This window comes from Phascolarctos cinereus, unplaced genomic scaffold (genome assembly GCF_003287225.1).
Source record: "Phascolarctos cinereus isolate Bilbo 61053 unplaced genomic scaffold, phaCin_HiC Scaffold_5;HRSCAF=322, whole genome shotgun sequence".
In the NCBI taxonomy this organism is placed as follows: domain Eukaryota; kingdom Metazoa; phylum Chordata; class Mammalia; order Diprotodontia; family Phascolarctidae; genus Phascolarctos; species Phascolarctos cinereus.
Window position 1 is genome coordinate 218,625,049 of NW_027555958.1, and position 23,208 is coordinate 218,648,256.

Consider the following 23,208-nt stretch of genomic DNA (forward strand, 5'->3'; position numbering starts at 1 on the left):
CACCATCTAACTGAACACCTCTATTCCTAACCTGCTTCTGGAGACTGTTTTCATTGCATGTTTCCTTCCCATTCCAAGCTCACAACATCCTGGAAGTCTATGTTTACCTTTGGCTTAGTTTATATAGAACTCCTAAGAGCAATTAGGCCCCTAATTGGCACAGAGATTTCCTTTTATTTTTCAAAGAATATATCTTCTTACACACTCTAGGATGGATCAACTATATTGAGGCTCTTTTTATAAACAAGGTAGATTAACTGTTCTTGAATTACAAATACAAAATCAGAAATCACAAGCACTAAGAAAACATACACACACACACACACACACATATCACAAAGTACATATAATCTTTTAAACTTTCCCACTGTAGTTAGTACCTCTAGCCCCTGATTTTCATTATTTTCCCAAATTATAAAGGGCATACATTATTTGTAGGTTCAAAGCTCTTTCTAAACCTTAGCTGAGCTGATTGAGTTGCTTGCGAAAGCATGTGATGCCAGTGGCCACCAGACTTTCCTGTAGTTATGCAGGAAAGATTTCTTGGGACACCTGTTTTTGGCCTTTGCTTGGTTCCTGGCCACTGATGGGATCTGAGGAATTCACTTTAGGAAAAAGTGGCTAGGGCATTTTAATGACCTATTCTCCAACTCCATAACTGGCTTTCAGAGGAAGAAATGGAAGCGATAGAAGTCAGAATTCTCTTTCTTTTCACCCGATTCCTCTTCCCTTTAATCATTTCAGAATCACATTGGCTTTTCAGATTGTGTAGAAGAAATGAGATGTGAGGGTCAGCTTGCTGTCATAGTAGTTTTACAATGATCACGTTGGTGAACAGGTCTCTTTGGGACCTGGGTGACATTTAATGCATCTAAAAAGGGCTAAGGAAAGTAGTATATCCACCCAGATGAGAAGAGTCACAATAGCTACACAAAGGAACATGGCAGAGATAGGAGTAATGACCAGGCAGCTTTATATTGGAACTTGGCTCACATGAGGAGACAGATGATCATCTGAAAGGATGATCTATTGGAAAGATCATTGGATTAAGTTTTATGTTATCACTCCCCTCAAAGGACCTTTATAAATATCTCCATTTCTCTTTTAATTTTTTTTCATTTTTTCATTTCAAGAAAATAATGTTTTTTTCCTCCTTCATACATTCTCTCCTCTCTGACAGGTGTTAAGAATTACTCAATGTTTGTAAAGAGCTTTGAGTTATTCTGAGAAAGATATTATACACACATATCAGTATAGGTGTGGGTACATACATATATAATTTTGATCTGAATGCTCTATATTTGTATAATGATTATAGTTTTCAAAAAAATTTCATGCATATAAAACTAACATAAAATGATAGGCATTATTATGAATGTAATGTAAAGGAGGAAACTGTCCTAGAGCAGGGGTTAAGTGACTTGTCCAAGGTCACACAGTAATTAACAAGGTTGGGATCATAACACAGGTTTTTTGAGTTGCTGACTATACTTTCCTGTCTTCCACTTGAGGGAGGCTTCATGAAGAAGATGGAACTTGACTTATGCCCTGAAAGACTAATGGGATTTGAATGGGGCTAGAAAAGTAGTCTAAGCATTCCATGAGGAGAGTACAGTAAAGACTTGTAAGCAAAAATAAGCTTAGGGTATGGAAGAGACATTTGAAAGACAAAGTAATATAATCTTAGAAACTTATTATATATATGCATATATGTGTGTATGCATATATAACATTACATATATATATATACAATGTTACACATATTTATATATAACATCACATGTTACATATATATACACATATGAAAACGTAGACACATAACACTTTTACATTTAAATTGAACTATTTAAAATGGAAACAATGAAAAAAAGGAGAGTGAGAGTTGACGATAATATGGTAGGAACCCCTGACAGCCTCACTATGGATCACTCTGGCCCGAGGGACTTCATTAATTTTTCCTTGGCTTTAATGTTCAAAAGTCCACACATAAGAATTTGAAAGCAGTTTTATCCCTATTTCATGCTCTAGTGGAGGGAAAGGTTTGATGTTACAGTGGTGGACAGGTATAAACTGACATAGGTCTTCTTCTTGGCCTTGCTCCAGTAAACCTGGCACCTTCATAAATGTTAGGTCCTGGTTCCCATGACTTCTGACAAGGTAAAGATGTAATTAACCAATGAGAGACAAGGTGTTGTTGAAGACTGAGCACCTGATTACTAATTAATCAGGCGTGAGAGCACCTTGTAGATGCATTCCCTATTTAATTATAGCAGCCTCACTTGGCAAAGAAGCATATGCTCCCAGCTTAATCTACTGGTTTATACTGACATCAAATTGCCATTATCAGAAAGAATCAGGCCTTTTGATTATTTCCACTAATTTATTGAACACTTAAAATTAATGAACCCCAGGCCTTTTAAATGTGCTCAGTTGGTCTGGAAGATGAGGAGAAAGGGGGGTAGAGGAGGAAGTAAGAGTCTTCATTAGAAAGGATGATTTGGTTAAAGGTAAAGGGAATACATTTTATGGGTGATCTGGACTCCCATTGGTGGAGGGTACATTAGACACAAAAATAAAGCCTTCTGATTGGTAGAAAAATAATGGGATGGGTAGCATGCCCTGCTGGCCACCATTGGCTTTTCAAAGAACATATGGCTAAAGATTTCTTATTGTTTGGGGGCTATTTGTCTAGAAGACCCTGTGGCAATTTAGTTTGTTCAGCTAAAATAAAGAGAAAATGTTGAGAACCAATCATTAGATTAACCACTAGGCACTAAAATTGGGAATGGAATGAGAAGGTTTTGTTGTTGTTGCTCTCCTTGTCTGCTTGTTTTTCCTTGTTTGTTCACAAGATAGAGGAAGAGAGGTTAGAGAGGGAGAGTATGGCAAATTGATCATGTATTTGCTATTCTCTGATATTCTATTTGTGTTCCTGAGGTTATTGGCTTCATTGACACATTCTTATTCTTTGAATTCAGTTTCAGGTGAAGGCCAAGTTCAACTTACACTCCTGGTGAAGGAAGGAGCTATTCCAACAACCTCAGGTAAGTTCTGCTCTATTACAAGAAGGGAGATTCTCCTTCAATAATTCATATACATTCTCAGGTACCCATACCTTGACCTCAGCCTTCATATACCAATTCTATCATTTCCATATCTAACATCAATTTCATTGTATATAGCCTTAATAATGCATATGGCTAGATATCAAATACAACTATGAGAAAAGAAAATAATTTTTGAAGCGATATGGAAGTATGAATGGAAAACCACAAATAAATACTTTTCATATATATATATATATATATATATAATATATATATATATATATATGTATCACAGATATGTGGACATTGACTCATTTGTAAATTGGAATATGTATCTTCAAATGGACTTCTAACCCCTAACCAATTAGAAAGAAAACCTTAGAGTCATTCAAAATCAGTGAAGTATTGGTTCTGATTTCAACTAAATAGGTTAAACAAATATAACTTCAACTGAAAGTTATACCTTAGAATTTACTAAAGTGAAATTTACAAAGGCTGAATATATCATAAGTACTGTATAATATTTTTGTTGATCCATTTGCTTATCCCCAGGTTCAGGAAACTGCATTTTCATTACTAATAAACCTCTTTCTAAGAGTTTCCTTCTGCTTTTGACTCTAAAATATTTTATGCATTTAGTAATTATTTTGAATGAGATTTCTTTCTGTATTATTGCCTCTTGGATTTCATTTTTATTATTTAGGTATATTACATATGTTAATTTTGTGGGTTGTTTGGCAGGCTACATCTTTGCTGAAGCTATTCATAACCTTAATTAGTTTGCTGATTCCCTAGGATTTTCTATATAAACCATCATATCATCAGAAAATTGATATAGTTTTATTTCTCTTCCCTTATCTTTATGCCTCTAATTTCTTTCTCCTTTCTTAGAGCCAGTGTTAGAATTTCTAGGACTATATAAAATAATGTCATGGAGATTCCGTCTACTATTAATGGTTCTTCAATTCTACTTTGGAATTTATTTGTAGGTGGGTTGATTTCCATTCAGGCAACATATCATAAACGTGGACAAGGCCAGTGATTTTCAGGTTCTGGTATGAAGACTAATATAAGATGCCATCTCGTTTTCACTAGAGAATGAAGCAGATGCTATTTATAATGTTTTCTCTATGAGCCATGATGGGAAATGACCTGCTAATTAATGGAAAGGTGGAGTGGGGATTGAGAATATATTAATAATGCTATATCTCCATGTAATTTTATTACTGGAATTATTATAAAACAGAGGACCAAGCAAGGTTAATCATTAGCAACCCTGGCATGGAGAATTTATCATATTCTTGGCTAAGAACAAGGACAAGGTATCCAGTTTCTACTGAACCTCTGATTGAGTGTGTCGGTCTTTCAGCTTAGTTCATTCAGCTGTTAGGAACCAGATACAAACTGTCTTGGAATTGAGGTTCAGAACTAGAGAGCAGGAGGAGCAGCCATGGAAAAAGAATATAGAAGCCTAAATCCAAGAGGAGGCTTTTGGTCTAATTGTTCTCATTGCACAGACGTATGAAGTGATTTTTTTCCCCGATCGATAGTTAAACCAGCTGAAAGATTTTGCTCACAGAATCATATTTAAAGGACCAACCAGAACAGAGAGACAAGGCAAGGCAAGAAGGTAAAGAACTTACCATGGCACCAGTGTATGAAAATTCTTCAGGAACAGGAGAAAGAGGTAACAATTAGAAAGACTAAATAGGAAATTAAAGAATTTATTGACTTTCTAGCCAGGGAATCAGAAGAGGGATGAGGGGTTACATTTTTTCTCTCCAGAAATTTCCTGAGATGTGACATGTTTTCCTTTATATTGCAATAATTGTACGGCTATACAGAATATCATAAGATCACAGAAGTAGAGCCTAAAGAGACTTCAGAGACCATCTAGTACAAATCCCTCATTTTAGAGATTAAACAGGCAAATACCTGATACATAGAGTGGTTAAGTGACTTATTCAAGATCACTCAAGACAAGATTTGAAGGCTGGTCCCAATGCTCTTTCTGTTGAACCAATGTAGTATCAAAGATGATTTTCTAGTAAATTAAACAGGCCCTTTGGTTCTTATCTTTTTTATATCTTATCTTCATGATCAGCCATTTCCATTTCTTTTCTTATGACTTAAAAAGTGTATTCATAGATGGTCTCTGTCCCAGTCCTTTTTCATAGCCTTTGGACTTAAGAAGATTCCACAAAAGAATCAGAAAGACCAGTGTTGCATAAAGTCACAAGTTTCTTATTTATTTCACTGCCTTGAAGCTAGAGGATTTATCAATCACTCAAAGTTATATCAGTCAAAGAGGTTTACATTAAGGCCCAGAAGTCAAGGAAGGGAAATCAGGGCTATCATTTTGCCATTTTCAATCATTAGATAACTCAGGGCTTCCTTATTATATTTATTTTTTTTCTCTAGTCTCCATTTTCAAAGCATCTTCCTCTTGCATTATCATGTGCCTTGCCTCTCCAAATCAATTTAATTAGTTACTTATGGACCTTTTGGTTAATGAATGGATTTAAACAATGAAGATTATGAGTCATCACTAGTCTGTGAAGTTCAAATGGGGCATGTGAAACTTATCCTTTCTGTATGACAGTTTTCATAAACTGTACACACACAGTCATGTTACTTCATGGAAGTATGTGTACCATATCAGTAAATGAATGTTAGTAAATCTGTCATAAAACATCAGGGCTAGAAAGAAGGGCATCATTATACACACACACACACACACACACACACACACACACACAAACATGTATGTGTATGTATATATACATATATGTATGTATGTGTATGATATACATGTGTATGTGTATACACATACACACACACACACGCACCAGATACTGCGCTAGCCACTGGGGATGCAAAGACCAATATATGTATTTGTGTGTGCATGCGTGTCTATGCATACATACACACACACACACACACACACACACACACACTATCCATAAACTCAAATGGATCTGTCATGTCATCAATGTGGATGTCTCCTTCAACAAAACAGTTCTTAACCCATCTATGCCTACCCTACCTATTTGCTATTTCCATAGCAATCTGATTCAAATAATCTAGATATAGTCAGTCTTCCATCATTCAGTGGGGTAAAGGAAAATCTACTTCACATTTTTTTAAAATGGACACATCATAATCATAAAGCACTTGTTTAACCAATCATATTAAGTGACAAACATAATAGCAAACTGTTCTGGTTGAATGAAATATATGTGAGTCATTTTGGGGGGATGGTGTTCTTTTCTGGCAGAATTCAACTTAATAAATATTTATAGAGTTCCTATTATATACCAAGCATTGTGGTATGTAGTGCATTGATTCTTAACCTTCTTTTGTTTCATGTTTCCCTTTGGAAATTTAGTGAAACTTAGAGACTTCTATAATGATATTTTTAGAGGAATAAAATAAAATGCAGAAAGTTACAAGGGAAACCCAAAGTTAATGAAAATAAAGATGTATTTTTGTCTCATCTAAGTTTATAGACCATTCCTGAAATCCAAATGGATCCTTGGTATTGTATAAAGCAGGGTCCATGTCCATAAAGAACTAGGTAACAAGGGAGATATAAGTGAAAAAGCAATTTTTGTTAGCATTCGTTTGCTGTAAAATGAGGTAATCCCCATTTTATAGGGGATATAGCATACTTTTTTTTTTAATGAAATAGCCTGAATTGTCCATTATTTAAAGAATCCAGATGTTCTGACTTTTAAGTTCTGGAAAATTTTTATGAAATGGGTATAATAATGCTTACACTATTTACTTTGGGAAGCAGTTTGACTTAGAGGGTTTCCCTTGAAATCAGGAATCAATCAACAGGCATTTGTTGAACACTTATTAGGTGTCCTGCATTGTGCTGGACTCCCCAGATGCAAATACAGTGATGAAATAACCTCTGTCATGAAGGACCTTATATTCTATTTGGGATAAGCATGTGTACAGGAAAGCTATTACAAAGGTACTTTAAGAAAGGAGAGAGCCCTAGCAAGTGGAATGATCAAGAAAGTCTTCAGGTAGGAAGCACTTGACGTGAGTTGTAAAAGCAATTAAGTGTCTAAGCGACAGAGACATGAGGACAGACTGTATTCTAATAATTGAAGATGACAACATAATGGGAGACTGGAGTTAGAATACTGAGTTTAGGTAAACAGCCAAATGGCTAGTTTGCTGGATTGTAGAGTGTGTGAAGGAGAGTTACATTAAATAAAATTGGAAATTAAGCTTGAGCCAGAATGTGGTATGCTTTTAAATAGTAAACTGAGGAATTTTGATTATATCCTAGAGGCAAGAAGGAGCCAATGAAAGATTTTTGAACAAGAGAGTATTCAAGGATTATTTGAATATGTTGTTGGAAGCTCATTTTGCCATCTACATGGAGGAGCTACTGGAGAGAGGAAGTCCAGTAGAGGAGCTACTATACTTGTTCAGTCGAGAGGCAAAAGATAGCAGGAACTAGCTTGGAGGCTGAGTGATAGTTAGATAAGAGGATGGATGTGATAAGCAATTATTGTAAGCACCAACACATGCCAGACACTGCACCAAGGGCAGAGTAATAAAAGAGAGGCAAAAACTTATCCCTGATCTCAAGAAGCTTATGGTCTAAGGGGGAGACTATGGTCAAGTAACTATGTACAAACAGGATGCATACCAGAGAAGTTGGAGGTAATCTCAGAGGAAAATCATGAATCTTAAGGAGGAATGGCAAAGTCTTCTTGTAGCAGGTAGAAGTCAAGCTGAGACTTGAAGGAAGCCAGGGAAGCTAGGAGGAGGAGACAGGGATGGGGAAAGTTCCAAACATGGGGGATAGCCAGTGAAAGTTGGGAGATGAAATGTCTTGCTCAAGGAACTTCAAGAAGGCCAGCATCATTGAATGACAGAATATGTGGGGAGTGTAAAGTGTAAGAAGAATAGAAAGGTAGGGAGAAAGAAGCCAAGTTATGGATGGTTTTAAAAGTCAAACAGAAGTTTACGTTTTAGTCTCAAGGCAATGGAAACCCACTATAGTCAACTGAATAAGAGATAACATGGTCAAACTTGCACTTTTAAACGATTATTTTGACAGCTGAGTGGAGGAGAGACTGGACTGGGAAGAGAATTGAGGTAGGAATTCCAACTAGTAAACTATTTCAATGGTTCAAGTCAGAAGTGATGAGCACCTGCACTATGGCAGTCTTCTTTTTTTTTTCTTTTTGCTGAGGAGGTGATTCTTGGTTTTTTTAAAAAAATTTTATTAATTTATTCTGATTTGTTAACAATCACTTCCATATGCCTTTGAGTTTAAAATTTTTCTCCCCCTTCCTCCCCACCACCCTCCCCAAGATGGTGCACAATCTGATATAGGCTATATGTTTACATTCCTATTAAACATATTTTCACATTAGTGAAGTTGTAAGTAAAAATCAAAACCAATAGGAGGAACCATCAGAAAGAGGAAACAAAACTCAACAGAAGAGAAAAAAAGAGATAGCGTTTCAACTTTCACATTTATGATTACTATCTGTGTCTTTTTCTCCATCCTTTTTTCCCCATTTATGCTTTTCTTTCTCCTCTCTCCCTTCCTCCCACCATGGCAGTCTTCTAAAAGACACGTCTGAAACATACTGGTTCAAAACATAACTAGTTGTGTAGGGGGTAGCAATAGAATCTTAAAGTAAAGTGAAAGTAGGAGGTTAATATAATGAACAAAAATTGCATTGAGATTTTTGTCATCTTCCTTTTGTTTTGTAGTTCCATTGGCTGTACCTGAACCCATTTTAAGATGGTCCCATCCTACAACATGGCAAGATGTTGAAGAGGGCTGGGGTGGATATAATCATACCACCCCAGCACCAGGTGATGACGTTATGATCTTACCCAGTAAGTAAACGAGCTCTGAGTTTTTATAAGAAAAATGACCTTGTATACATTTAAAATGAGCAATAGGTTTTATTGGCAGATAATATTGATTTGATTTAAAGGTATATTGCAGCATAATATGGAATATTTATTCAGTTGTTTTTCAATTGTGTCAGAATCTTGTGACCTCATTTGGGGTTTCCTTGGCAAAGATACTAGAATGGTTTGCCATTCCTTCTCTAGTTTATTTTACAGAAGAGGAAACTGAGGCAAACATGGTTAAGTGACTTGCCCAGCGTTACCCAACTAGTAAATGTCTAAAGCCAAATTTGAACTCAGAAGGAGTCTTCTTGACTTTAAGCCTGGCACTCTGTCCACTGAGCCAACTAGCTGCCCCCATATAATAATAATAATAATAATAATAATAATAATAATAATAATAATAATAATAATAATAATAATTATCATTTATGTATTGCTTATCATATGCCAGGTACTATGCTAAGCAGTTTACAATTATTATCTCATCTGACTCTCCAATAGCCCTGGAAGATAGCTATTATTATCTCAATTTCACATATGAACAAGGAGGGTTAAGTGACTTGCCCAGGGTCACACAGTTAATAAGTGTCTGAGACCAAATTTGAACTCAGAAAGAGAAGTCTTTCTTTCTCCAAGTTTATCACTCTATCCACTGATCTGCCTAACTGCCCCATAATAATATGGAATAATATTCCTTAATATGGAATGTACCAGCATAATAAAAAGGCATACATTTTGGGAAGAAATAGAAAGATATATTGGGTCTATGCTATTGGGCCAGAAAAACAGAATGGATTAATAAAACCCATTACAATATTGCCTTTGACTGATTGCTATGACTGAAGGGGTCAAGCAGAGCAGAGTAGGCAAAAAGACGAAGCCAAAGCTGACTCGGTCCTTTTGAATGCCTTTACAGACAACCAGAGGGAACTTAATGTTTACACACTTTCTAATATCTCTCAGAGGCACTTCGATTATATGCCATCACAATATTCCCACTTGCAGGCTCTTTAGTCTCATCATGTGGGGACATACCATTAGAGACCCTCATTCCCCATTGCAATAGCAAGTAAATTGCAGTAATAAGTAATTGGAGCCTGGCATGGTGGATAGAATGCTAGATTTAAAGTTAGGAAGACTGGGTCTGAATCTTGTCTCTGAAACCTACTAGCTGTATGACCATGGGCCAATTATTTAATCTCTCTGAGTCTCAGTTGGCTCATCTGTGAGTACTAGTAGTACTTACCTGACAGGATTTTTGAGAGACACAAATAAGGTAATCTCTGCAAAGTGCTTTGCATACTTGATAATGGTTATATAACTGCCAATGTCATCATTAAACCAAGTATGTTTGCCTTAGTCACAGTATAGGATAGGGAAATGGATCCAGAGAACCACAGAATATCAAAGTTGGAAGGGAGAGAGTCATTTAGTTTGACCTGCACCTGAAAATACACTTCCTATTTCAAATGATTCCAGTGGCTCCTTATTCCCTCCAGAATCAAATATAAAATCCTTTGGCTTTTAAAATTGTTCATAACTTTGTTCCCTCTTACCTTTCCAGTTCTTCTTATACCTTCCAGTCTTCTTATACCCACATACTCTATCATCCAATGACACTAGCTTTTTTGCTCTTCCTCTAACGAGCCATTAGATCTCCCAATGCCCCTTACCAATGAAAACAACATGGTGTACACAGAAGGAAGAATACAGGGTATGAAGTTGCAGAGGCTGACTCTAAATCTCTACTCTGTTACTCCCTGCTTGGTTCCCATTAGCCAAATCATTCAACCTCTCTGCATCTGATTTTGCTCATTTCTCAAATGAGCAGGCTGGACTTGAGAGTCTCAAATGTGCCTTTCAGCTCTTAGTCTATATGAGCCAGTGGGTGATCCTGGCCATCTGACCTTCGCTCAAAGACCTCTAGCAATCAGGAGTAAACTACCTCCTGGGGCAACCAGTTCTCCTATTGGACATTATAATTGTTAGAAAGTTTTCCCCCCTCCTGTCAGGTCAAAACCTTTTCTCTGAAATGTCCACCTATGAAAAAAATTGAGGAGTTTGGGGAAAATGTTGTACGTTTCCCTCCTTCTATTATACATACATACATGCAAGTTATAAGTGGTGATAACATAAGTATCTATATGTCTATATGTGTTTATACATATGTGTGTAGATATATAAATATATAGACAACACATAGCAAATATCTGTACATACATTATGTAGTATTTATATGTTTGCTTTGCTCTGTCCATGGCTCTGATATTTACTGTGTGATCATGAAAAAGATATTAAAGTTCTCTGAGATTTCCTTTCCTCCTCTATAAAATGGGGATTAGAATACATTTGTTACTTCCCTCAGAGGCTTTGGGAACCTTTGGAAAATGCTATAGGAATGTAAGTTACTTTTGTGTTAAAGTTAAACATATTGACAATCCTTCTAAATCTTCTGTGGGATAGAATTGGTGACCCTGAAGTTGCATAATATATTGTTACATCCAGATCATTCCAATGGAATGAACATTTTTAAAAACAAAGCAACAATGAAAAAATCCCTCAACCCAAAATCTTTCAGGTATTACTTCTACGTTTGATGAATCTAGCTAGTAGAATGACTTCAGAGCTAAGTTTTGGCTTTTTCATAGCGAGGAGGCTGCTTAACCCAAACTCCCCCTGCTGCAGAAAGCACGAGAAACTTGTACTTGTGGCCAAGCTTCCAGCACCCTTTGGGACTCTTAGCCACAGTGTGGAAAAATCTTAGCCATCTTTGTTGGCACTGCTTCTGACTGAAGTCCCCATGTGGGTTGGATTTCCGGACCCCCTGGAATACTTTATGGCCCTGGGCCTTTTGGTTTTTTGTTCATGGTGTGCTCACAGGACATATAGAAACCCTCCAAGAAACTGTGATATTAACATCAGACACAGTGTGGTTGGATGGAGAGACAGGGGATACATTTCTGGAAGTATGAGTCTCTCTTGAAGTCAGTGTTTTAAGTTCAGGGCCTTCACATCACAGATGTATTACTTTTTCTACTTTCTTGACATAATGAGGGATTATGGTGATAATGAATTAGACAAAACCACCATGATAATGTTTTTCAGATCAATTCATATGAATGTAGTTTCTTTCAAATAATGAGTTAATTGATATAAAATGAGAGGATATTTGAAATGCTTTAAACACTATATAAATTTAAAATATTATCAGTATTAATTATCATTTTTAGACTGGACCTGTGATTTAAAAGGTGTAGGGAACTCTCTCTAACTGATACAAATCAGCCCTTGATCTGATGCTTCTCATAGAAAATTTCCTGGAACACTGAGAGAGAGATGAAGTGAGTTGCTATCATCACACATTTTAGAAGCAAGACTTGAACCCAGGTCTTCTTGGCTCCAAGGTTTGCTCCTATCCCCTATGCCTTGTTGCCTCTATTGTTACTTTTAAAATTATTTTGATAATTATTCTACATTTCTAAAAATGCCGTATTTTATAATGTTGGGTACTCTCTCCACTGGTAAGATCGGCAATAACCATTTTGTGCCTCAGTAGGCAGTCTGAGTGAATTGTTATGTCCATTTCCCCCCACCTCTGAAAAAACAAAGTCATTATTTGGTGATCAAACAGGTCACAAACCTTTCTCAATTTATTTCCTTGGATAGAAGTATTTGTCACTGGGCCCTTATGTTAAATCTTTTTTGGTAATAGTTCTCAGTAAGTTCAGAGAAAAGTGAATGGACTTGGGCAGTTTATAACATAAAATAATAACCCTCCTTCAAGTTTCAATGTTAATTTAGTTCAGAATTTTTTCTTAAGGGATTTTAATCTGCTGTTAAAGTAAGGAACAAAAGAATTGTTTAGAAAAAAGTTGCCACTTTGAGCTTTGGGTAAACAGAGGAAATGCATGTAATACATAAACAGAATGTAAGATGTAACTCTAGTCTAATACAAAGTACATCTAGTTTTTTGTTGATTAGTCTCCCTAGGGTTATTCTTACATGGGTTTGTGAATAGGTGCTATTGTGGGTATCTGACTCCCCAGTACTATCTTTGTTTATTTTGAATAAAGGATATGTGGATATCAGATTCTTTTGTTCATTGTTCTTCAGATAAAAGTCTATTACTGGCCTGCTGGTGGTTTTCCTAATACAATACTACTTCTTAAGGATTCATAGCCCCAAAAGCACAAGTAGAATAGTGAAGCCCCATAGTAGAATGTTGCTCTCTCCAGAACATAAATATTAAGATAACTTTGTCCAGTGACTAGAGTCCCTTCTTCTACTATAGGGGAAGAAAGAGGGTAAATTATTGACAAGCACAGAAGGTATATTCTTTGCATGATGTGGTCTTTCCATATAATGTTTCTGTACAAACAGTCCAGAATAATATGAGGCATCTGGGTAATTTCGGTGAACTCGGGGGGTTTTAGAAACAGTAAACAACAATGAATTATGGAGCCATCCATACTTAAGTGTTCATGGGGAATATCTCGATTTAGGTTGAAGTTGAGTAATTAGCCAAACAACCAAAGGAGTATGTCCAAACACAGGCCTGATGGGACCATTTCTGTAACATTGATGCTCTTGGTGGTGACAGATAATATACGGTATAACACAAAAAAATAAAAAGGAACTTTATTGTGAAAATATTTCTCAAATTAAGGCGATAACAGGGACCCCTTTACTCACCTACATGACCACTCCTTTTATCAGTGCAAATACCAGTTCATCCAAGTCTTCTTAACATGTGCATTCTCCTATAAATTGTCCTAGGATCCTACTCAGTATATCTAAGAGCAGGGGCTAGGGCTTATCTGAACTTTGCATTTCTCTGCCACATCAGGCTTATTAAATGTTAATTTAATAGATGAATGACTAAATGGATGAGTGAAGGTCTATTGTCCTGCTCTTAATTATTTGTTGGATAAATACATTAATGCGTGAGTGAATGAGTGAATAAGTGGAGGAAGTTTGCTACAGTGAAAAGAGCATTGGCTCTGGAATTAGAGGACCTACATATACATTGTATCCTTGATACCATCTCTGTGACCTTGAACAAATCATTTACCCTCTCTGGGCCTCAGTTTCCTCATCAATAAAATGAGGGGTTGGACTAGCTGGTCTCTGAGGCCTCCTCCTACTCTAAATGTATGAACCTAGGGTCATTTAATGGGAATGTGGTAATAACAAATTATATAAAGCCACCATGATACAGTAGTTCAGGTTTAATGCTTAGGAATGTAGTATAGACAACTGACATTTAATTTGGAGGTGAAGGTTGCTATTTTTAGTGTACTAACCATATTTTCTCATCATTTTTGTACCTAGTTATACCTTCTGACCTCTAGAACTAACATATAACTTCTATTTGCTTTTGGATACTTCTTTATTCAATTTTCATAGCAACCTTGTGAAGCCAAATAGGCAATAATTATTATGGCAGAAAAAAATCCTATCTTCACATAAAAATTTCAAGAGAAAGATGATTTTACTAAATGAAAGTGGCTGGTAAAAAAGATTTGTGATACCTTCTAAGACTTTAATATAACGCTTTATTGTGTTTTTGTGTGTTCTAAGTAGTAAAATGAAAATGAGGGACTTCTCCCAACATTATTCAAGTAGAATGGCATATTTTTTGCAATAAAATTATTAGGGTAAATGGCCAATTTCCATTTTCTGTAAAATCAGTTTTTACAGAATGACCTTGGTCCCAACCTATTCCATAAAAATGGGATTTTACTATACCAATAAAAGATATCACCATGTAAAGTACTACACTATTTTCATTTGAGAAGCTCAGAGTGTTTTATAGACATTGAACTCAGTGTTCTTAGATTTTGAAAGATGTGTAAATTCTGTTCTACGGTATCACATTGGGGCAGAGGTGATGTAATCATAAACAGTTCACTACTACATTTTCCTTTTTGACAAAAATATGCTACAGAAACCAGTGTATCTGACCTCATGTGCCTTTTGAATGTATGAGAATTCCATTTATCATTCAGTTGATCTCTTCTTCATAAGTTCAAATCTGACCTCAGACACTTACTAGCTGTGTGATGCTGGGTAAGTCACTTAATCCTGCTTGCCTCAGTTTCCTCATCTGTTAAAATGAGCTGGAGAAGGAAATGACAAATCACTCCAATATCCTTGCCAAGAAAATCACAAATGGCATCATGAAGAGTTGGGCAGGGCTGAACAACATGTTCATGACTGAACAACAAAGATCTCTTAAGTGATATCAGTTTTAAAACTTGCTCTGCAAATTTCTAAAGCTACCTCCACCATGAGAGACAGAGCCCTTACAAATGTAACTATGTATTAGGAATCCTTAAACTCCTGCAGCATCCTTTGTCTCCAGCTGACCTATGAGATGTCACTGCATTCTACCTGTAGGTGTCTCATGGAGGAGTTGGAGCATGGTTAGGCTAATTTTCTTTTGGCAGAGCACAGCAGGTTGAGAAGAATGAAAGTGTGTTCTAATTCAAAATGATAGGATTCTGTTTTGAAGGGTATAGATATGATATCATGTAGCCTCTGGCAGCCTTTTTTTTTTTTTAGTGGTGGAATCCACTCTGTTTTTCATTTTCTATATTTCTTTGAACTTTTCTTATTTGAAGACATGAATGCCATCTTACTGTTTCTCTAATAATAGTTCTTCTGTTTTGTCCTTATTTCCATTCAATGGCTGTGCTAGGGTGTTTTACATCACAGTGGAGCTGATCAAAGCCATTTGATGTTAGTGTTGGCATCATTAACAGGTTTCTGTGTCAAATAGAAATGCATTAAGGTTGGTAGTTATTACCTGCTAGAAGATGCTGCTTATTTTGTCCCCTTTTACATATTAAAAGCACATATTTATGAAAGGTCATTTCTTCAAATGTACTCATTTTAGGTTGGTCATTCTCAATTTTTTATTTTCTTGCTTCTAGAGAAGCTATTCCTTAAGCTTCTAGAGGATTAAGTTTAAGAGGTTACCTAACAATCAGATGTAAAGCTTGGAAATGCTTCATCTAAAGGTATAAAATTTGTGCCTCAAGTATTTCTTTAAACATTGTTGGTCTTTGAGCCATGCTTTCCACAAAAGACCCTGAAGGCCACCTACTCCAATTTATCACTAGTAGTAGGTGGGGTAGTGGGGAAAAAAGGAGACTCACTCTTCATTGAAATTAGTGGAAAGAATGACTGCTTTGGATATGACTTCAAGATGTGACAGCTGGTTTTCATTACAGGCAAGTGGACTTCACTTTATGCAACAGGTGTTATGTTGTTTTCCTTTTAAAGTTGCATGTGAATTTAATTTTTGTAAATTAAACCATTTAGAATATAGTAAGTCAGCTTGCTATTTAAATGAAATTCTATGTTGGATACTTTTGTGAAATGAATAATTCTCCCCTAATTTATCTTTCTTATAATTCCATATTCTTATTGGTTAAGTTTTTTTTTTTTTTTAAATAGGCAACATGGCATAATAGATAAAAGGCCAGTCTTGGATCAGGAAAACCTGGATTCAAATTCTGTCTCAGATGCAAACTAGTTCTTTTGACCCTGGGCAATTCATTTACTCTTTCAATGCCCCAGGAAACTCTCTAAGACTATTTTTCTGATTCTTATTAGTTGGAGGAATTTCCATTCTAAAAGATAGTGAATGAATCACACCTCTCTGTGTATATGTATGTATGTATATATGTATGTATATATGTATGTATATATGTATATATATGTATGTATATATGTATGTGTACACATATATACCAATGTATATATATATATAAATGTATGTCTGTATATTCATTTACATAATAATTATTATTAATAATAATATTATTTTAGTGCTTGTGATATTTGCAGACATGAAATAGAATTTATGAGGCATATCCTTTGATTAGTACTGCCTAGGCACAATGATTACAATTTATGCACCTAAAAACGAAAAAACACTGGGGTCTTGGGTTAAAAATCCAAGCTAGACAGTCACCTCTTCATTAGCGGATAGCTGAGAGGGAAGGAGGAAAAGGACCATCACAAACATGCATATTTGGATATACTTTAGCTTAAAAATGAATTTTTAAATAAAATAAACAGTTTAAATGTCTAATATTTCTCTGTAAGAGATATATCAATATAGAATTATAGTAAGGAGCAAGATTTAAAAGAAATATAAACACCTACAATTATAGACTGCTGTCATCCCACTAATCTCAGTTTATCAATCCCTATTTAATTTACTATCAGCCTGCTATCTCTTGAGGTTAATTAGAGCTCACACTAAACCTTCTCTTCGAATTAGAAGTTATATGTTCATGGTCTTCAAGTTTACTGGAAGTGCTAAGCCTTTAATTAGATCCTTACTCTAATCACTTTCATTAGCGCCCTATATACCTGGGCTTCTCCTCTAGTGAAACAGCTTGGAAGTCTTGTTTAATTTTCAAAACTCATTAAGACAATCTCTGTTCTCCATATTTATTACCCCAAAACAGGGAAAGATAATTCCTATCTGAAATGTAGTGGTCACGTATGTAATATAGCTTTCTTGATAATTTTCTACCAATAAAAATACATTTTATTTTTCCTATTATGCCATTGTAACTTCCCTCTTTTGCTTTTACATCTCCTTTGCCACCTGTGCTGGCAACCACATTTTAATAATACCTATTTGGGCCCAGGAGCAATTTCAAAACTACTTTTGTAAAGGTCCTTCACTTATTGAGATTCTGTCATTTCCCCTTCTGAACTTTTTAGATATAACATAACATATACACAAAACCTAACCACAAATATTCAATGACTATGCTTTGTGGCCTTCTTCACAGGGAGGGAAATATTTGTTTTCATACATGTAGAATTCTATTTATACTTCATAGTCTGGGCTCAGCCTCCTAACTCCCAATGGGCAGATTGGCTCCATAGAGCAAGGCTACTACTTCTCCCTTCAGAGTTCTAGAGGACCCTGAGGATCTGGGGTGTGTATATGTGTGTGTGTGTGTGTGTGTGTGTGTGTGTGTGTTTTTAATACCCCACTAGTGTGCTTCTCTCATTGATTAACAGTTGATATTAATGAATCAGCTAGGCTTAATGAGCTTTTAGAAAAGAGTACTTACTAAGATACTATATAAAATACAGTTGGTACAGAGCATTTCCTTCCAAAAAACTGTGACATACGTTTTTACCAATACATACAGAATCAAAGGGAGATCACATGTGGCAAAGGGGTAGTAACTCACAGCTTCTTGCTTCAAAGTTCTTTTCTTCCCGTTGTGTGGTACTCATGAAATTCTCATTAGGCATAGTGTTACATTCTGCTGGGCTCCTTGTAGAGTCCTGAGGTTGGCTTTCCTCAATGTGTCTATTTTGTCCTCAGCTCATGATGCAGGCATTGCCATTGACTCTTACACACGATTCCACTAAGATACTAAAGAGAAGGCCAAGTCCTTCACTCTTTCCGAGTTCTCCACTGGACAAAGAACTGGGAGCGTGTGTGTGTGTGTGTGTGTGTGTGTGTGTGTGTGTGTGCGCGCGTGTGTGTGTGTGTGTGTATGTGTATGTGTGTTCTTCTGAGCCTCCCCCAAACACTTTTTTCTCAAGGATTTAGCTGGAACTTCACTTTCCTAGTTCACTATTAGATAGCTAGAATTCAAAATGCTGTCTAGATTTAAAAAACAAATTCCCCTCTTGTTTTTGCTATTTTTGGTAACACTGTTCAGAAATCCATCACTTGAAAACTATTTTTAATTAAAATATTTTACAGAGAAATTAAAATTGAAATTTTTTACTGAGAATTGAAATTATTCCTTGACTTAATCATAGTGATTTCAATATATTTACCTAACAAAATTTTTCACCTAAAGAATTTGCCTCATGGAATTAATATTATTTTGAGAGTTAATGACTTTTTTTTTTAAGGAAAAGGAAATCTGAGTGATTGCATATGTGTTTTATGCTTCTGGTTAGAAAAGAAATAGCTAACTTGGGAAAACTGCCTACTAAAGGCCCTTAATGTAGACCAGTGACTTTCTTACTGCTTCTAATCAAATTATTTTTTTTGTTCTTTACTTTATGATCTGCCTGCTTTCCATACCAGGTGTTTCTGGAATGTAGATTTAAATAATTCATGATTTCCCAATACCAAATCATATTTGTTTAGTTATGGTTGAAATTTTTTTGAGTATAACTAACTCTGGAATGAGGTTGAGAATTCTTCTTCTAATGCAGAATTTTATTAATGTGACTCTAACTCTAAATAGTCTGTTTTTTGTTTTTTTTTTTTACTCAAGCTATTTTAATGTTAAGGTCACAGTACTACTTGTGAAGTAAACTAGATGAATCATATTAGGTTCATCATACATGGGGAAAAGAATGCTTGGAGTTAGAAAACTTGGATTCCAGTTTCTACTACCATACTTGCTACTGTTGTTGCTGCTACTACTAGCTAGCTAACACAAACACACACACACACACACACACACGCGCATATATATATGTATGTATGTATGTGTGTATGTATACACACATATACGTCTTTAAAGTTTGCAAAGTACTTTGTAAATGTTTCATTTAATCTCCACAAAAACTCTGGGAGGTTGGTGTTATTATTAGCCCCCTTTCATGAATAAGTGAACTGAGTCTCAGAGGAGTCAAACCCTGTGTGCCCAAGGTGACACAGCTAATAAATATATAAGGATTGATTTGAACTTAGGTCTTCTTGGCTCCAGGCCTGGTGTCCTATCCACTAGCTACCTTGCTATGAGTCCACTGGAAAGACACATGATCTGTCCAGGTCTTAAATTTCTCATCTATAAAATGAGGGTAATAGCATTTGTAGTCCCTGTAACAAAGAACTGTGAAGAAAATGCCTTTTAAAATATTATGTAACTGTGTGATATTCTTTTTCAACATTACACTAAAAGATTGAATTGTCCAAATGATACCCACTGAATTATGAATTTATACTCAGCTTGAAAGCGGAAGCTATTGATACTTAGCTGCTAATTATGCAAAGCATATTTGATGATGGTGTTGAAGCAGAACATGAGGAAGAAATATGTCCCATAATTTCTCAGATACAACTTTGATCCATAAAAATTTAAAAACACCATTTAATAGATTTTTTTCCTATACTCAATACTTATAATTCCCAAACTATGTGCAATGATAATACTTAAAAATAAGATCCTACAGAAGAAATAAAAACTCATGTTGGAAACAGGATAAGGTTCATGTAATCCCTTTGTCCTATCCTACTGAAATTTTTTTGAACATACTCTCAGCGAACCTACAGAAAATGAATTTACATCAGGATATTGTTATTTGGTTATGAAAAGCCATTATTTTATCCACCTGTGAAGTATTCCACAGAATATTAAATAAAAAAAGGATACTGTTAGGATAGTGATTTAATCCAGAACCATTTTCATAGGAAATATTGAAAAAGAAGAGAATGAGATTATTATTATTGTTCTTATGATTAATAACAATGATAATTATTAATCATAATAACAATAAGAATGATAATCAATATGGTGATCCCTGGGAGTGAGGGACCACTAGGATGGTTAAGGAGGGGCAAACTGATTCAAGTTGGAAATGGAGCTATTCAATGTTTCCATACAGATTAGCAGTACAATTGCATCTATGAGTGGATACTACTTCCAGTTTGAGTGAGATTGAGGGACCCAGTCTTAAATATGTACACATACATGTATATGTGTATGTATGTATATGTATATGTGGGTATGTATATATGTATGTACATATATACATACCCACATATAATCATATTATATATATATATATATGTATATATATATATAATACACTATAGGTAGCATAAAAATGTAATATAAGGTATGCAACATGTAACAACAAAAATAAAACTCGCAAAGAGAAGGGGTTGTTTAACTTGCATGATGGAATAACCATGCTTCATAATATCATTCCTTGAGCATATCAATGGCTAGAAAATATGATTTGTTTATGATTATCTACTTATCTTGATCCACAAAAACTGTGCAAGTAAGCTTCTCCTTTCTCCCCTCACCTTCTTGTGCAGTATAGGATAAATTATGCCTAATCCAGTTTTATTCATGCACAATACTGATAGATAAGAATTTTGGGCAATAACACAACCTCTGTACTTAACCCCATATGAACCTGAGGCTAGGGTTGGGAGAGGACATGTGAAGGCAAATTGTTTCTCTACTGTTATTGTATGGTATTGTACTGAGGCTACAAGTAAGAATTAGGCAATATCTGAATTCCATAGGGATCTTTCTTCTAGTTCTTATAAATGGGACCAAATAGTTTGCTGAAAATGTTTAGATATGTTAAGAAAGATAGACAGCCATAACGATATTATTCAACTCAAAAGGAAAAACCAAGTATGTATCCATTGCATTTTAAGGGTAAGGTTTTAAAAGGGACATACTGGTGTCTTGCTTTTAATAGTACTATAAAATGCTTTCTTGCAACATCTTTGGAAGTGCACATTTCATACAGGTGTATTCAGAAGGCTGGAATCTATGGCATTCCATTAAACAAAAACTAACAGTGGAAGTAATGTTGTTTTTTTTATTTTTCCTTTTTTTCTTGATGCACTGTTAAAAAACATGAGCCCCGTTTGTCAAGCTGCTCTTCACTCCAGGGCCCTGCTTCTTTTGCTAATGAGTTGTCCTATGTTTTCTTCATTTATAACATCAGCAATGCTCTGAAATCCAGGGATTCAGTCTGGAGCCATCTGTTTCTCTCTGTTTATTTACATGATAACTTCACCTGATAGCAATTTGGTGTCTGGATTAAAATAACAACAACAACAACAACAATAACAATAACAACAACAACAACAACAAACGTTGATCTTACCTAGATTGAGCCATGTTTTCTTTTCTGCTTGATGGCAGCACATATAACCAGTGCAAGTATTTCTCAGGCAGAATGAATGTTTTTAGAGACAGTGGGCTGCCATAAAGCCTGCTGAGGATGGGGGCACTTGCACATACTGCACTGAGTATAGAGCAATGATCTGTGAATAGAAATGGAATTATAGGCCATCACTGCTACTGCTTTCCAGAGGATAGCCTTGCCATATCACCAGTGAGGAATCAGATGCTGGTCAAATGTCAGTCTCTCTACACCATTACTACTCAAGGGAAATAGGAATAATAGCTCACATTTATATAGACACTGTAAGGTTAACAAGTCATTTTCTTTATAACAGCCCTTGCATGTAGCAATTTATTATTCTTATCCCCATTTTAAAGATGAGGGAACTGAGGTTTAGAGAGATCAATTGAATTGCCTAGGATTATATAGCTAAATATTAGCACTTGGGCTCAAACCCAGATCTTGTGACCCCAGGATCAGTGGTTTTTAGCAAGACATCTTAATGCCTTCTCATAATAGTAGTGCCTTATCCAAAAGCATATCCCCTGGGAGAGTCACCATAATGATAACAGCTGACATTTGTATAGCTAACTCTTTTAGATTTTCAAAACACTTTATATACATGGCATATGAGCACAGTACTATGTCTTAGTGAAAGCTAGGTGGTGCAGTAGACAGAGCACTGAACCTGGAGTCAGGAAGTCCTGAGTTCAAATATGCCCTCAGACACTTACTAGCTGTGTGACCCTGGGCAAATCACTTAACCCTGTTTCCCTCAGTTTCCTTATTTGTAAAATGAGCTGGAGGAGGAAATGGCATACCACTCCAGCATCTTTGCCAAGAAAATCCCAAATGGGGGACAACTAGGTGGCACAGTGGATAGAACTCTGGCCTTGGAGTCAGGAGGACCCAAGTTCAAATCTGATCTCAGACACTTCACACTTACTAACTATGTGACCTTGGGCAAGACATTTAACCCTGACTGCCTCACCAAAAAGCAAAAGAAAGAAAGAAAAAAAGAAACAAAATCCCAAATGGCGTCACAAGAAGTCAGACATGACTGAACAACAACAAAAACTGATTAAGTGCCTGTTATGTGCAAGGCACTGATCAAGGTGCTAGAGATGCAAAACCAAAGGTTACCAAAAAATGATCTTTGCCTTCAGTGAGCTCATATTCTAGGGGAGAGATAAAAGAGCAGTAAAAAAAATAATAATGATAGCTAATATTTATATAACACTTTGAGGTATAGAAAATGCTTTATATACATTACTTTATTTGATCCTCATAATAACCCTGTGAAGTTTCTCATGTTATTATCCTCATTTTACAGATGAGGAAACTGAAGCTTAGATAATTAAGGACTTGCCCAGGGTTG

At 35.7% G+C, this 23,208-nt stretch overlaps 1 protein-coding gene across 1 annotated transcript in view; it reads left to right on the plus strand.

Moving 5' to 3' along the window:
* Nucleotides 1-23,208, plus strand: part of LOC144457583 (fibrocystin-like) — a 268,575-nt gene that overhangs the window by 12,994 nt on the left and 232,373 nt on the right. Inside the window, exons 2-3 of the mRNA XM_078155330.1 lie at nt 2,979-3,044; nt 8,799-8,927. Of these exons, the coding sequence (XP_078011456.1) occupies nt 2,979-3,044; nt 8,799-8,927 (195 nt within the window). The remainder of the gene's footprint in view (nt 1-2,978; nt 3,045-8,798; nt 8,928-23,208) is intronic.